General features: G+C 40.4%; 1 protein-coding gene across 10 annotated transcripts in view; it reads left to right on the top strand.

Moving 5' to 3' along the window:
- LOC122543141 (electrogenic sodium bicarbonate cotransporter 4-like) overlaps positions 1-17,544 on the top strand; it is a 76,410-nt gene that overhangs the window by 954 nt on the left and 57,912 nt on the right. For 9 of the 10 annotated variants that reach the window (XM_043681492.1, XM_043681497.1, XM_043681498.1 and 6 more), the window contains exons 2-3: positions 14,071-14,132; positions 15,080-15,265. In XM_043681492.1, the coding sequence (XP_043537427.1) occupies positions 14,072-14,132; positions 15,080-15,265 (247 nt within the window). In that variant the 5' untranslated portion in view covers position 14,071. The remainder of the gene's footprint in view (positions 1-14,070; positions 14,133-15,079; positions 15,266-17,544) is intronic. The other variant, XM_043681502.1, reaches the window with a different exon arrangement.

The raw sequence follows: 17,544 nt of genomic DNA on the forward strand, positions 1-17,544 counted from the left end.
ATTTCCAGTGTTCTGCCCATGCCTAAGAATGGACAGTTCCTAAAAGTCTTCAGTCTAAATCCAATCTAGATTGTAGATACTTTAATCAACCTGTTCAGAAATGTTAGAACATACTTCTATAGCAGGTGGCAATTGAACCTCACCCTCCTGCCTCTGAGGTAGAGAAGCTGTGCCACAACAGCCTGGATTATTAATCCAGTGATGGTACCATTATGCCATCACCTCCCTGTATAAATAACTCAGTCATTTAATAATTTCCTTTCTGTTCTGAGCTCCCCATGGATTGAGTGCTTTGCTTTAAGGGTTGGAGATTGGTTACACTGAGAACTGCTGGTACTGCCATGAAATGCTTTTGCTGGAATGAATTCCATTAATGGCCTTTCATTCATGAAGGGACTCAATCAAGTGCTTGTAGCAAGGAAAAAAACAGGGCAGAAGAAAAATGAAAGGATGTGCAAACAAAGTGCAGCATTTAATTCATGTGCTCGTGGAATTTATGAGAAATATCTCAGCATAACAGACAGTATGAACAGGTATCAGTTTAAAAATTGTGAGACTACTTTTCTAGCTGTACTAATGAAACACTTGATATCACAACAAATAATACAATCAATGAAAGATGTCCATTAGTTACCAGTACGTGTAATAAAATGACACATTCAATATTTACTGTGTAAGCCTGTTATCAGAATACATTAAAAACTAACACGGTAAACCTTCAGTTTTGCATTTCTTCGTCAGATACTTTTTCTGATTCCTCTCTCCTAGTAAAAGGCTGAAAACTGAGATATTTTCATTAGCCAAAGTTACAGAGGGTCACCGAATCAAGCTGGGCTAAAATACAGATTCATCTAAGATTCAGAATTGTCCTGATCCAACTGAATGAAGAAAGAAATGGCTGAACATCCCATGACTTTTTTTGTGCTCCTTACTACCTGCAACTTTATCACCTTTTGGGAATGCTGGAAAGTTGTTATCAGTCTTCCTTTCATGACCAATACTTTAAAATGTGTTCTTTTACCACATTTGCCAGCAAATTTGTTTTTGAACCCAATAAGTGGACTCTTCAGGAACTTCACAAAGATTGGATACTCATTAAATTGGGGGAAAATGAAATTGTATGAGCTATCAGCTTGCTAAAGCGGCTTTACTGTGCAAGAGGAAATGCATTTTACACAGACTGGGCTTGTCACAAATGTGCTTACATTCAAAGTGCCTTTGACAGCATTGATTTAGTTTCTAACAGTAATAGTAATATGTAAATAAGTGCAACCAAGCCTAAAGGACATCATCCTGAAATAGAACAGAAGAGGTGCCCTCAATACCAGGAATAATGTAGTCTTACTAACATTGCAATATTGCCCTTCTCTCTGAAACTGCTACACTGATAGACAGATTTTCTCTTAGACAGTCATGTTTCCTTGATCAATATATCTCCTAATACAGATGTTTCAATCTCCACAATATTATATTTGGAATGTAGACACTCAGCAAAACAAGCAGAACAGAATTGTACCATCAAAACCGTATCAATTCTTGGAAAGGTTTCTTCAATTATGGCCACCCCTGTGCTTCTGTCTTATCGACATGCAAGTTTCTTTTCTCCAGTTACAATCACCATCCTTTCAGGTTCATTCCACATTGTAACTTGCTTTTGACTGTCTTAATTGGGCCCAGACTCGAACTCAGTGTGATTAATGGCAGCTTGGTACTGTCGACTGATATCAGTGAGGCACTAAACTGAGGCTGATGTAACACATTACTTGATGGCCCCCAACAACTAGCACTGGACTGCAAAGAGTTTTATGCTATATGTTTAAATTTGATTTGATCCAGGACAAAGAGATTAAAAGAGTCTAACTAATCCATTTAATCAGTCAAAAATAGTTCAAGATTGATAATCAGTTGTGTGAGAACAAAATTCAAATATCTCACTTTGGTATTCATTCTGTACCATTTTCATGCAGTCCTTAAATATGTGTCTTTTCATTACTAACCCTTTCCCATTGGAAATAGTTTCTCCTCATTTCCTCAGTTAAAAACCATTCATGAGTTGTCCCCTCTAAACCTTTGATTTATATCTTGCTTCTCCATGTATTATAAATTTTAAAACAGAAGCCTCATTTTCTCTTTAGTCATCCCTAGAGCTATAGGTTTGGATTTGCTGCCTTGAGGGACTGTGTCTCTTCTGTATGTGATCCCCCTTCACATTAAAGCTTTTCCTCTGTTCATGACCTTTTTTTGCCAGCCAGAAGTTGGGATTCTTTTCCTTAGAGCAGAGAAGTTTAAGAGGAGACCAAATTAAGGCGTGAGAGCAAGTTGAGAGACACTTTTTCAACTGGCAAGTGAGTTGCTAATCAGAGGTGATTGATTTAACGTAATTGACAGCGGAAGGAATAGGTAATTGAGGAAACAGTTTTCTCACACAGAGGGCTGTGACCAACTCCAACATATTTTCTGAAAGATTGATGGAATCAGGTTCCATGATAACTTTTAGAAGACAAATGGACACATACTTGGAGAGAGCACATTTGTAAGACTGTGTGGAAAGAGTTGAAAATGGGACTAAATGAACAGCACTTTTAAAGAGCCTGCAGAGGTATGATGGGCTGAATTGTGTCTTTCCGTGTTGTAAAATTCAATAATTCTATAAGCCCTTCTCATGCTCCAATCAACCACCAAAACTCAAGAATATCTGGTTCAACTAGCATATTAATTCTGGTTGGCAAGTAACAGATAATGACCAGACTTGGTAAAATACAATCCCAAACTGTTGGTAATGTTGGATTCACTGTCTCAAACTCTTGTTTAACATTGGCTTGGGACAATTTGCAAAGCTAAAGGCAATCTGCAATCAGGGCAAGTTATGAGTACGCTATTAAATTTTCAATGCAGGAAATATTCTGCCTCTGACATATCATGTCCCCTGAAGTGATTTAAAAGCCATCTACAACAGAATATGGACTTCTCATCCTAAATATTGATGGATGGCTCAGCAACATTAAAACCATGTAACTCACTCACTGTTCTCTCTCAGAGCAAATATTTGTCATTCAGTGTAGCTCAACCATTCCTTAACAGAAGCTTTTTATGAAGCTCAAAAACTTACTGTTCTAAGAACAGGAACTATTTTACTTTTCAAAATATTGTCAAGTAACAAAATATTCATTCTGGCTGTCTATTCTGTGAATTGGAGAAATTGTTTTTAAACCAAGATTCCATGCACACTGATTTAAAGTTGTTACATCATGAGCTTGCACAGTGATCTCTCTCAAATTGATTGACACTCTCCACCAAAAGACAAGTCTAAGCCACAGGCTCACAGCTAAAGGAAGGGAGCACATCAGCAGAGGACTTACTAACTAATTCCCTAAGGTACGAAATTCAAATGTTGCGTTTCTCAAAAGCAACCTGTACCCATTTTCACAAAAATGCGAATTTGCAGCGGTATGCTGGGCTCTCGCAATTTTCATAATGCTTCAAGCTTTCTGATTCCATCACAGTGCACTTGTGCAAATGAAGTGACACTTGCTCATTTTATATACTACACACACAAATTACAATCATTATTTTGAGAAGCTCAATGTGAGGGATTTCATTTGACAATTAATTAGGTTTGACAGTTGAATCACATTGAAAATATTGATTTTCCAGCACTGGTAAAATGACAATACAAACCATCAATTTTAAGTAATTTTAAGTAATTTAAAGGGCTAGCTATGATCTGGTGTTAAAAATGAACTTATGAAAATACAAGATTTGAATGTTATGATGCAAAGTCATGAAATTAGCAATTGTAAATAATCTGCTGATCCTCTCACAATTGACATTCTGCCTCATGACATCAGATTTGGGTGGAGCCTAGGAAGTGAAATTAGTCTTGGGTGTTGCCAACAAAGCCAACAATCAAACAGAACATATGAATGTATGTAAAATGAATGAATTAAATTATCACCACTGTTGTCTACACTGAGCAGCAAACCTGGCAAATAACTGTAGACTTCCAAAGGAGGAAATTCCAGAAAACATAAACCATTTTCATTGAGTGCATAATGACAGGATTTGGTGTGATAATGAACTATAGTATAGCCAAATATTGCACTACCTGTTGCAATTTCAATTTTGATGCAGAGTCAAGTAAAGTTAGTTTCTCCAAAACTTCTCATTGCAAAGATTTTATCGCAATGGGGAAGAGGCAAATAGCGTACTGACAGACCAGTAAGTGTAAGGCAGTCGGTGAAAAATTGACAGGAAATGATCGCAGAAGAATTAACTGGCACTTGGGAGAATGTGGATCAATAAAAGAACTCCAGTAAGATTTGTAAAATGAAAATTAAAATATATAAATTTCTAAAATATATAAATAGAAATGATAGCAAAGTTGAAGCCGATGGAATTATGAACATTCAATAAAAAGAGTAGCAATCTGCCCCTCAAGCTTACTCCACCATTTTAAAAAATCATGGCTGATTTTAACCTCAAATCTGCTTCCCACAAACCCCTGGGAACTTTTCGTCTCATTGCTTCTATTGCCTTTTCAGGAAGAGAATTCGAAATGCTCACAACCATCGGTGAGGAAATATATTTCCTTATCTCTGTTTTAAAAGGGCAACTTTTTATTTTTAAACAGTGACTCATAGACGAGTTGGACTGAAGGGTCTGATTCCATGCTGTATGACTCTATGATTTTAATTTGAGATTCTGCCATTGAAGGAAAAGTCTTTCTATATCCACCTTGTCAAGATTGCTCAAGACCTAATTTGTTTCAATTAAGTTGCCTTTTGCTTTTCTAAACTCTTAACAGATACCAACCTAGCCTGCCCACCTTTTCACATAAGATAATCTGTCAATTCCAGGTATTAGTCTGGTAAACTGTCTCTTAACTGCTTCCAACATAGAAACATTCTTCCTTAAATACAGAGACCAATGTTGTACATGATACTGGAGATGTGGTCTCCTCAGTGTCCTGTACAAGTGAAGTATAACTTCCCTACTTTGTATTCAATTCCCCAAGTAGTAAATGATAAGACTCTTATTAGCATTCCTGATTACTTGCGGTGACCGCATACTAACTTTTTGTGATTTATACATTAGGACACTCAGATTCTTCTGCATCTCAGTGCTCTTCATTCTCTCAGCATTTAGATAATATTTCAACAACTTTTATCCTTCCTGCAAAAGTGGACAGTTTCCCATTTTCCCGCATTTGTCAGATTTTGCCCACTGCCTTAACTAATCTCTATCCTTTTGTCATCTCCTAATGTCCTCTTCATGACTCCATTTGTTACCTGTCTTTGTGTTACAAGTACATTTGGTAACCACACCTTCCATCCCTTCATCCAAGACGTTTATGTAAATTATAAACACTGATGTCTCAGCACTGAAAAAGTTACATTCATTTCTAATCTCGGCTTCCTGTTAGCCAGTGTGTCTTCTGTTCATGTCAGTATGGTACCCTCTACACCATGAGCTTTAATTTTCCATAATAACCTTTATGAACACCTTCTGAAAAGGTAAGCACTATACAGTTACTAGTTCCTTTTGTTTTTAGAACATATTACTTCCTCAAATAACTCCAATAGATTAGTTAAACAAGATTTCTCGCTCTTGGAATGACATTGGTTCTGCCAAATGCCTTGAAGTTATCAAAGATATCATAATTTTTTAAAAAAACTTTTCAAATTACAGATATTGAGTTAACTCATCTCTGGTTTCCTGCTTTCTGCCTCCTTCATTTATGAATCAAGGAGTTTTATTTGTTTTTTTTCCCCATCTAAATGGGAGCTTCCCCTCGTCTAGGGAGTTTTGCAAATGAAAACCAATGCACTAAATGTTTCACCAGCCACTACTTTTGAAGACCAGAGGATGAAGTCCATCAGAACCCAGGCAGTTATTGGCCTATAGATCCAATAACCTATTCGGTACCACTTCTCTGGTGATTGACATTTTGCCGAGTTCCTCCCTTTCTTCAATTTCCAGATTTATTGTTGCTTCTGGAGCAATGAAGACTGATACAAGATACTTGTTCAATTAGTCTGCTATTTCCTTATTTTCCATTATCGATTCTCTAGACTTACTTCCAATTGGACCAACGTTCACTTAGTTAACTGTTTTCATTTTTAATTATTTGTGGAAAACCTTAATGTCTGTTTTGATATTTCTGGCTAGCTTTATTTCATTCTCTAATTTTCTTTCCTCTAATTTCTTTAATGGGTGGCACGGTGGCTCAGTGGTTAGCACTGCTGCCTTACAGCGCCCAGAGACCCATGTTCGATTCCTGCCTCGAGTGACTCCTGTGTGGAGTTTGCACATTCTCCCTGTGTCTGCGTGGATTTCCTTTGGGTGCTCCAGTTTCCTCCCACAATCCAAAGATGTGCTGATCAGGTAAATTGGCCACAGTGTTAGGTGCATTAGTCAAGGGTAATTATAAGGGTCTGGATGATTTACTCTTCGGAGGGTCGGCGTGGACTTGTTGGGCCTGAAGGACCTGTTTCCATACTGGAAGGAATCTAATCTATAAAAAACATTTTTTGTTTTTTTTATATTCTGTCCAATCTACTGACCTGCCACTTGTCTTTGCATAACATTTTTTTTCTTTAGGCGTGAAGTATCTTTAACCTGATCTAAAACACAGATGTTGAATCTGCCCCTTGGAATGATTGCAAAGTGTTCTGTTATTGTGTTCTGTGTGTTCTGAAATGGCTGCTACTGCATCTCTCTTGATCTATCCTTCAGCCTTATTTGTCAACTCAATTTAGCGAGCTTGGCTTTCATGCCAATGTAATTGTATAATCTTATAGATTTTTAATTTTAATTTAATTTTTAATTTTGAAAGAATAGTCTTGGGCATACTTCATCTGTCCCTCAAACTGAATGTAAACATTGAACATATTATGATTGCTGCTACTTAGGGTACCTTCACCCCTAATATTAATTAATCCTATCTCACTGCACAATGCCATGTCTCATACAGCCTGCTCTATGGTTGGCTCCAATATTTACTGTTTTAAGAAACTAACTTGGAAACATTCTACGTTGAGCTACCTTTGCCATTTGCCCTTTCCAGCCTTTATCAATTAAAATCTCTCATGATTGTCACTGTGCCATTCTGACAAGGTCCCATCTTTTATTTTATACTCCACCCTACCATGTAGTTACTGTTCGGAGCCTGCACACCATACACAAAAGCAACATCTTACCGTAATCGTTTCTCATCTGTACACAAACCATTTCCATCCCAGTTTCCGGAATGTAACTCACCACTCTCTCTTGTGCTTACACCATCAACCATCCTTGCACCTTTTCATAGCTTCCAATCATTCCTAAATGTCCTGTGTCCTTACATATTCAGGAAAGCATTCATGTCACCCTGTAGCTATTATCTCTATAATGGCTGACAGATTGTACTTATTTATTTCAATTGCACTGACACTTCACATATTGTTTTGCAAGCTACACGCATTCAGATACAGTTTTTTTTTATTTTGTTAAATTTACCATGATCTGTTGATTTACATTTCAATTTTTTTTCTCTCTAACCCTTCCTGCCACTAATTGTCCATCATTTCCTGCATTTGTATTTTCCTCTTCTGCTTTGTCTCTACTCTGATTTAACACACCTTCGCAAATTGATTCCTTGCCTCCACAACATAATTTAAAATCCACTCTATTTCTCTAATGATGCGACTCACAAGAATACCAGCCCTAGCACAGTTCAGATGGAGACTGAAATAACTGCACAGAGGCCAGTATCCCATCACCAAGTCACCCCTTATTTACTTGTGCAAAGTACGCTGACTTGGGCCAGCCAGCTCAGAGTCAAAGCCCTGAACTGACGAGCTTCTTATCTCCTGGGTACATTGGTCAGCCAGGGGCTTTCCTGACTGGCCCAGGTTACCAACCCCAATCACCGACCATGTAGTCAACGAGGTCAACCTGGTTCAATCATTATAGAGACTCTCCTCATGGTATAGATCCCACTTTCCCAACACAGGTTCTTGTGTTTCATGAACTGAAATCAGTTCTCCCACTTAATTTTTTTGAATGATGCAGTATATGTGATGTGCCCTCTGTGAGATTACATGTGGCTCAAGTAATAATCCAGTAATTACGGCCTTTGCTTCTTAATGTGATGCCCGGTTTCTCATGCTGACCGTGCAGAGCCATCTTCTTGGTCCGCCGTCAGGGCGACACGATGGCTGAGTGGTTAGCACTGCTGCCTCACAGTGCCAGGGACCTGGGCTCGATCCTACCCTCGAGCAACTCTCCTTCTAGATTCTCCCCATGCACATTCTCCCCATGTCTGTGCGGGTTTCCTCTGGGTGCTCCGGTTTCCTCCCACAATCCAATGATGTGTGGGTTAGGTGAACTGGCCATGCTCAATTGCCCAGAGAGTTCAGGGATGTGTAGGTTAGGTGCATTAGTCAGGAGTAATGGGAAATGGGTTTGGGTCGGATATTCTTCGGGGGGGTCAGTGTGGATTTGTTGGGCGAAAGGGCCTGTTTCCACACTGTAGGAATTCTATGATTTCTTTGTCTTGCCCACATTGTTGGTACCTACATAGACTAGAATGATGGGATCCTTGCCCTCTCATTACAAGTTTTTCTCAGCCTTAACCAGATATCCCAAATCCTGACACTGAACAGGTAACAAATCCGTCCGAATTCTTGTTCTTTCTGACACTGAGCAGTGTCAACCCCTCTAATTATACTATCCGCTACAACCACAACATTCCCTTCTGTCTTCCTATACCATGGTGCCAGCTCAGTCACCCTGCATTCTCTGTCATCTAAAGGAAAAGTGACTACTTGGTAATGAAATTTTCAAAGAGACAAAAAGTAAATAGTGCTGTTGAATGGTTGATTTCAAAATTGGAGAGAAATGCCCTTGATGTTCTTTCAGGGGTCAGTATTAGACTTCTGCACATTCCGATGCACATGAATGACTTGGAATTGGATGTGCACGGTATAATTTCAAAGTGCACCAATGATACAAAGCAATGGTGGAAGGGAAAATTGAGAAGACTGTTGGATTAATGTATGAAATTGAGTACAAAAGAAAAGTTTGTCAGTGTTAATCTGTAGCTAGGCCCCAGCTGTAGTCTGGTACTCAGTTTTGAACATCATACTTGAGGAAGGATGTCAATGTCTCAGAGAAGTTGCAGAGATGACCACCCAGGGATGAGAGATTTCAGTTACATCGAGAAATGGGAGAAACTAAGGCTGTTCTCATTTTAACAGTTTACGTTAAAGGGATATTTGAAACTTGATGGAAGTGTTCAAAATATCATGAATGATAACTTGAACAATGTTAAACGTTGCTGTTTGCCCAATGTCAGAACAGTCCCCGGTTGCACATGTTTGCCATGTTGTGAATTCAATATTTCAGGACAACTGGAACTGGGCAGTAGACTCCCCAGTAGTGCAATGGGGAAAGCCACTGCCTGCTTCATTACAACACCATTCCATAAGATCCCAAAACAGACCCTGGTTCTGTGCTGAGTTCATTAACCACAGCCAGGGTATACTGATTGCAATATAAGAATTGAGATAAGAGAAATAAATTGTCAGTGCCTGTAATTTCCTTAAGATTGCTTATACTTCACACTTTAAATTTGTTGAAGGCAGAGCAGATATGTTTTTCACATGGAGAAGTGCAGTTCTAGCAGTTCAATGTTGATAATCATGAATAACGAATCCTTTTTGAAGAGTACAGAGGAGAATAGCAGTCAATAATTTTCAGACTTAAAGTCACACATGACCTTGGCTCATACATGTCTATGTGATTAAGGATGCCCCAAGAATGAGGTCCTCTAGTAAAGAGCAGATAATAGCATGTTCTTTCTTCTTCTGAGAATCAGTGTACCAACTCAGTCTCCACAACACAATTTACAAGTGCCAGTTCTGCTTCAGCTGCAGGAAACAGTCACCGAACTGACGTGCTATTACAGAAAACTCTGGCAGCTGCTATGAAGAGAGAAGCTCATAAAGGTTAGAGAGGGAATGGGCTTTAAATGAGTAGAAAGGCAGAGAAAAGAGGAGGAGAGGAAAGAACAGAACAGAGAGTCTTTGATCATGTGGAAGGTGGAAGAGGTTGAGTGACAAAAAGATGCAAGAGAAAAGAAGAGGAGAACAAAATAAGAACAAGAAGATGCTTTGAGAAGAGGAGAAAATGGCAATAGCAGAATAATTACCAGCTGCCACTATCTGAGAAAAGGAAGTAGTGATTGTGATCTGAAAGTTTTGAATTCAGTGCAGTCCTATTGTTGGATACAGTTCTTTTGCCGGCTATTAGATTAGGTTAGATTCCCTACAGTGTGAAAACAGGCCCTTCGGCCCAACAGGTCCACACCAAGCCACTGAAAAGTCACCCACCCAGACCCATTTCCCTATATTTCGGCCTGACTAATGCACCTAATACTATGGGCAATTTAGCATGGCCAATTCACCTGACCTGCATATGTTTTGGACGTTGGGAAGAAACCGGAGCACCCAGAGCAGACACTGGGAGAATGTGCAAACTCTACACAGACAGTTGCCTGGGGCCAGAATTGAATCTGGGTCCTTGGCGATGTGAGGCAGCAGTGCTAACCACTGAGCCACCTTGTCACCCATAATCTCCACCCTCTCTATTGCCTCTTTGTGAGAATTACAAGGACCTCTCACCTGAATCCTTCCTGAACTGATTGGAAAAAACTGTCGTATAGGCCCTCACAAATTGTTTCACCATTTTCTTCCCCATGATTGAATTAATCATCAGTTCCAAGATGTCAGAAGAAGAAAAGAATTTGGGCTGTAAAACTAAGATAATATTATTATAAATGACAGCGCTATACACTGACCAAGAGTACCATATGTATAAAAAAAAGATGCTGGAAATAATAAGCAAAGTCAGAGATTGCTGGAAATACTCAGCAGGGTTGGCAGCATCTGACCCTGAGCTTTCAGTTGGCTGCCATTTCAACACACCACCTTATTCCCTGACAAACATCCCTGTCTCAGGCTTGCTGCAGTGCTCCAGTGAAGCTCAGTGCAAGCTGAAAGAACAACATCTCATTTTCCACTTGGGCATCCTGCAATCTTCTGGACTCAATGTTGAATTCAATAATTTTGGACATTGAGCAGTTTCTCCCATGTTCTTATCCCAATGGCTACACACAAAGTCTTGCCCTCACATGGGCTGCTACCACAAACCACCCATTGTTAGCCACTAATGGTCACCATTAGCAGCTATTCATTCTCCCAGGCTGACCTTTACCCATTCCTTTGTCTGACAAATCACTGTTCTCTCCCTCTGGGTTCCATCTTCAGCAACTGTTTACGTCTCCGCCTTCCCGCCATCTTCAGTATATATGTTTCTGTTTCTGATTTCCAGCATCTGCTGTCCTTCAGTTTATTTTGCATATTGAGAAAGGATACTTTTGCATATTGAGAAAGATAGCCAACTTTGGGCTTCTCACTTATTGTCTTAGCATTCACTCCCTTTGTGCCTATTTCTATGCTCAAAGTATCTCTGCCTTGCCTTCCCTTTTTGTGCTTGACTCCCTCATCTGGAGCTAATAAGTTGCAAGTATTTCTAATTTGCCTTGCCTTTTTAGCGCAGCCACAAAGCCAGAAGGCTTGTTATGGTTGTCAGCAGTGATTTGTCAAGAGGATGAAAGTGTCGCTGTATGTCACTGTGCTACATCAGCCTGAAACCTACACCATGTGCCAGCAGCTTATGTGACAAACACACTGGAAGTGCTTCAACTAAACAGCCATGTCTCAAAGTCTAAGGGAAACAGTCCTCAGTCGGGTTCAGAGAGACAAGGAATCAAGGACAACTTCTGGTGTCAGTACAGGGACTTGGGCATGGTCAGTTGGCCACTCGGAGTGGTCACAGTGTGGACCCTCTCCTCATAGTGGATGGTGCAGCCCATCACCTCTCTTGGTTCTTTCTGTCCTTTTGAGAGCCATTTCTCCTGGAATATGACAAAGGGAAGGATTGAGTGGAAGTGTCTGGCACAGATGCTCGTACTGGGGAAAGTAGTGAGGTGTCCCAAATGATGGGGTAAGAGGTACAGAGACCATGCAGAGTTAGTAGGTTGTGGGAATTGTTTGGGTGAGAGTGAGAGAGGGAAGAGATTGCAGGCAATAGTGAGAGTGGTAGAACAGGAACCTTGGTGGGAGCTGGGTGCAGTAACAGACCTAGAGAGAGTGTGAGGTGTTGGAGAGCAAATGGTGGTATTTATCTGGGTGAAGCATTAAAGTTTATTAACCTTCATGGCACATTGCTGGACTTTCCTCCAGATGGCTAAAACTGCACTGACCTGGGTGCCAACCTTAGACCAGGCTGGCAGGGTCTGGGGCTGTAGCCTCCTGTGCCAGTGATGTGGGAGGAGCATGTATGCACCAACCCAATGACTAGGACCTCCAGGTCCCACTCCCCAAAGGGAGCACTAATTTCCTCTTATCTGCTGTGTCGAAAGAAATGGCATGAACTACGTCTGGCAGATACAGACTGACAGCATGGAAAGCCCAACAATATGCCATGAAGGTCAATAAACTTTAATGGCTTCACTATTGCCTGCAATCTCTTTCCTCCCTCACTCTCACTCAAACAATTCCCCCAACCTACTAACTCTGCATGGCCTCTGCACCTCTTACTCCCTCACTCGGGACACCTCACCACTTTCCCCAGTGCAAGCATCTGTGCCAGACACTTCCACTCAATCCTTCCCTTCGTCACATTCCAGGAGAAAATGGCTCTCAAAATGACAGAAAGAGCTAAGAGAGGTGATGGGCTGCACTATTCACTACAAGGAGAGGATCCACACTGTGACCACCCCCAGTGACCAACTGAACATCCCTCAAGTCCCTGGACTGACACTGGAAGTTGTTCATTGGATTCATTTTGTTCTGCTGCAATGACCTTTTAAAGATAGAACTGGTGTCAGGAATCCTGAGATGGCCCCGCAACAGTGAATGCTTCTGGGTCAAGTGGTCTGCCTGAGGGCCGTGATACCTAGTTGGCAAGATGACTGTAGAACAATAGCACAAGCAAGTCCTTTTGGCCTCAAAGAATCCTTCATGAAAATCAATGAAAATGACACATCGCCAACCTCTGGTAAAATTCAGCCCGTTGTTTCTTTCCAATCTCCAGCACACTGTCAGATAGTGCATTGTACAGAGCAGAACCCAGTACCTTACACAATACCGATCCAATGCCTTACACTCCTCACCTAGGGGATTGTCTGCCAGCAACTACTCTGTTGTGTGGAACTCACTACCACAGGGAATAGTTGAAGCAAACAATTGATGGGAGTTGAAAGGTAATGAAGAATGGGAGGAGGTTCGAGTGAAGCAGGAATGCTGATATTATCTGTAACTGCAGTGCATATTCTGTACTGTTAAATATTTCAAGAGTTACCATTATAGGACCTTGTTTCAGCATTTCATGTGAAGTACAAAATCTTTTGAAATTTTTGACTTCCCAATGGTAGGCTCTACCAGCCGAGTCAGTGATTATTTGCCTGTGATTAGTTAGGGTATATATCATTTCTACCTTTCCAGGAAGAAAGTATGACCAAGGGACTCTTAATTGTACCCTGAGTCATGGGTCTGAACAATCAGCCACAATAAAATTTATTGTCTGAAATAGCTGCAAATTTCTACATATTAGAAACATGAGCAACACACTTCATTGGATTTAGTTACAGCTCTGATAGTGAAACTCAAGAGAGGTCAACAACGGTCTCATGAAGGCTTATCCATGAGATGTTTGCCTTATGTGTTGCTTACGCCTAGCACCAAGACACAAAGCATCATGTCAGATCCACAACAAAATCAAGGCAATCTGTAAGTCACATCAATCCCTGGAACAAGGCATTTCAAATCATGCAACACAAATAATCTTATCATGAGTTCTCATGTGAGAAATATGGTCCCAGGACATTTCAGCACACCTTTTACAGATTAGAAATTGAGTCTTTGTCCTTTTTAACCTCTGTGCACTGTTTGCACTTGCTATTGAAACATCTGCTGAATGCATTAATTCTTTCGTTTCAACTTCATTGAAATTGTTCTTATTCAGAATGGATTATGAAAGGGGAGTGGGGCATCCAAGGAGAAGATATGATGATGAAGAGGAGGAGGGTAAGTAAAATAAAGTGCAATTTAAGAGATACACCCAATGCGTCACTGAGTTCCTTTAAGATGGAAGGTATCAGATTTGATCTCTGGGTAGTACTGGTAGTTCACTGGTCTCAGGGCAATAGTTCTGCTGGTCTGAGCTTTCTCAAGTTAGCTGAAAGATATGAATCATTCAGTCAGTAAGGTGGCTACATTTGACTGAAATCCAATGAATGCTGCCGGGAAGTATCTGTGTGCAAACTCCATCTAAATCAAATCAGAGCCCAACAGCCTTCTGTTTCACTTTCCCACCAACAAAATGATCCATAAAATTATCTGGGAACTGGTTTCCCTGTGGGCCTGACTTAGAACTAGAGTCATCCGTGATCCTTTTTGGGTTTGGGTTTGTTCTTCATTTTAAATTCAGATGTGCATTCATTAGAAAGTGTTTGCATGATGCACCATGAAATTCTGCTGATGAGACTTGTTCCCACATCTTGATTGTGGTAATGTTTCTCAGGGAAGTGCTGGGGCTAAGTAGGTCTGCTTATGAAGACCAGTTGCTTGGCACTTACTTGTATTCCACTGAGTATAGAGATAAAGGGGTGATCAATTTGAGGTGTTTAAGATGATGAAAGGATCTAAAAGGAAGCTTGAATAAAGTTATTTCCTCCTGTGGGGAAATCAGAAAAAAGGATGGAACCTTACAGCAGGGATTGTGTTAATGTTGATGAAATCAAGATGAATGGAAGATGGAGTTAACAAACAAATCATTCATGATTTATTTCAATGGTAAAACAGGCCTCTGAGGCTGAATGGTCTTGCCTTGTACCTATTTTCGCAACACTACCATTGCGAATCAGTATCGTGCAAAAGTAGACAGTTGTAGCACTGTTTCTGATGAAAGAGTTGAATCTTCCCAGAGAAATGAACTGTTTAAAAATGATCCTAAAGATGTCTTTTCTGTCCAGATCAAAACACCATCTATGGTGGGATCCCTGCACCACAAGGCTACAGGAGAAAGAGACGGCGAAGGAAATTCTCAGCAAGTCGGGAGAAATTTAGTGAGGGGGAATTGTATCCCAACAGGCAGTACAGATCTGATACCGAGGAAGGAGATGGAAGAGGACAGACTGCTACAGAGAGAGCCTTTACCAGTAAGTCATTAACAATCTACTATTGAGATGTTATGGTTCATGTAGGTTTATCACGACTGTGATATTTCATGTGCAACTAGCCAGCCATTTTCCCATCTCTGAAAGTTTATAATGAATATTCAAAGAAAATTAAAAACGTGTTCAACATTCTTGTGATGTTTCTTTTGATTGCTCAGAGCAGTGGCCAGAGATGAATCGTTAACCTGGACAATACTGTATAGGTTGATGATCCTGAATTCACTTCACAAATTCAGTGTGATCAGGTCCAAGGATTCCATTCTATAATAATCAAAACTGAACAGCAGTGTAATCATGTGTTTGATAGAAATGCGTTTGGCTAGACATTGTGATTTGATGGGATCACCAGAAACTCATCCTGATGCATAAGTGTTGGAGGCCATCAGCCTTTCCTTCCACAGATTCTGAGGCTAATCACAGAGAATTATATGTTTCTTTCTGTCCTTCTTCTCCCGTAATCTCATAGTTGCCCAGAAAACTAACAACGGCATGATAGCCCCTACCCTGAGCCCAGGCCCTAAGTCCTTTGCGTAGGAATCACTGACTTGCATTTGAAAGGTCTTAATAAATGGCTGCGTTGGGTTTAGTCCAAGAGCTAAGACTACACAACACATTATTCATTGAAACCTTCCCACTTAAGACCAATTGAAACGGTTCGGCCATTCCATCAGCTGGACAGACTGCCTCTACAAGTGCAATTTGGTTTTTAAAAGTATACATGTTTAAACTGTTTAATTTGTTGTTTTGTTCACACTAGCTTATTCATTTATTTATTTGGGGGATGTGGGCATCACTGGTTGGGCTAGCATTTATTGTACATCCCTGATTGCCCTGAATCACCTCCATGAACTGCTGCAGTTTGATGTGAAATCAGTTACAGTGTGACATGAGTTGCTGTACAAAGAACATAACATCTTGAAATTAAAACCTATCATGCTGTTTTTAATGTTGATTGTTTATTTTCCTGGCTATTCACAGCAGTGTGGAGATCCTAATCCAAAGGAAAATGGACTTAACAACAAATGATTAAACTGTTGCCTGCATTAAGTATGTCTGTTTGATTAATCCAGAACCTTGACTGGCAACAATGATATATGCAGTCACTGAGCAATGTTGTTCCATGATTCAGAAAATATATTCCACAGCAAAGATCAGGTGAATAAGAATCACTAGCTCAAGATAACCCAATATCCTAGAACAAAGGCACCGAGGTTAAACTGTGCTGACAAACAATTATATGAAAAATTGGTGGATTCACTCAGGTGAGTTGAAGTGATGGAAAGAGGCATTGTTTTTCATTATTCTACATTAAATATTTACTGAATAGATTCCATCATGTGATTGGATGAGTTAAGTAATAAGGGCAATGTTTAATCCCCAGTTTGTGCTGAATCCACTGAGACAGCAGAGCGAAATGGAATCAGTGCAATCAGCTTCAGATAAGGAGGGGTGATCCCAACCTGGTCCTATGGCTCCTGGAAGCTTCATGCATGAGCTGACAGATCACAGGGCACTTTGCTGTGGTATTACTCTCCCTATGTGGTCAAGTATACTCCATGAGTGCACTCACTTTGGTGAAATTCTGGCCAAGGAACTGTGCATCAGAAAGAATCCCTGCTGAAGACAACACTATTATTTTTATCTTAATTATAGGGTACCTTCTCAATAGTCAGGGAAGGCATTTGTTTAAAATGCCCTGAATTGTCTTGTTTTTGTTCCTCAGACTACGAATCAGATCATTCAGTGTAATGACATACTCAGGTGGAACTCCGAAACACAGTCTGGCGTTATGTCAAATAGATATTCCCTCACATACTCAACAATAACGATCCTATACTCAAACTGTACCTGTGACTCCAGCAATCGGCCAGAACTGGGTATACTTCCACAGTATCCAATCTTGGCCCATTAGCTATTTTACTTTGGTTTTTGCGCTTGTTTCCAATTTTGTCGCAAGAACTGTGTTGCTGAGCAATGGTTCTGACACATTGCCTGATCTCAGTTGCAGCCGCACGCCACTTGTGGCTCGACTGCTTACTGGGGTCACACAGGGGTCAAAACCAGCTTCCAGGTCAGCTTCTGATGATTGTGTGTAAAGGACATTGGGATTGCTATGTGCTCAGTGCCAGATTCTGAAAGCATAGACAGTCGGGAGGAACTAAAGGCACATTGTTTCCAGTTGAGATTCAAGGTACAAATAAATCTCAGCATTGCAAATGTTAATCTGTTAACTATTGCCACTCAATGGCCCTGTGCAAGGA

This window comes from Chiloscyllium plagiosum, chromosome 42 (genome assembly GCF_004010195.1).
Source record: "Chiloscyllium plagiosum isolate BGI_BamShark_2017 chromosome 42, ASM401019v2, whole genome shotgun sequence".
Classification (NCBI taxonomy): domain Eukaryota; kingdom Metazoa; phylum Chordata; class Chondrichthyes; order Orectolobiformes; family Hemiscylliidae; genus Chiloscyllium; species Chiloscyllium plagiosum.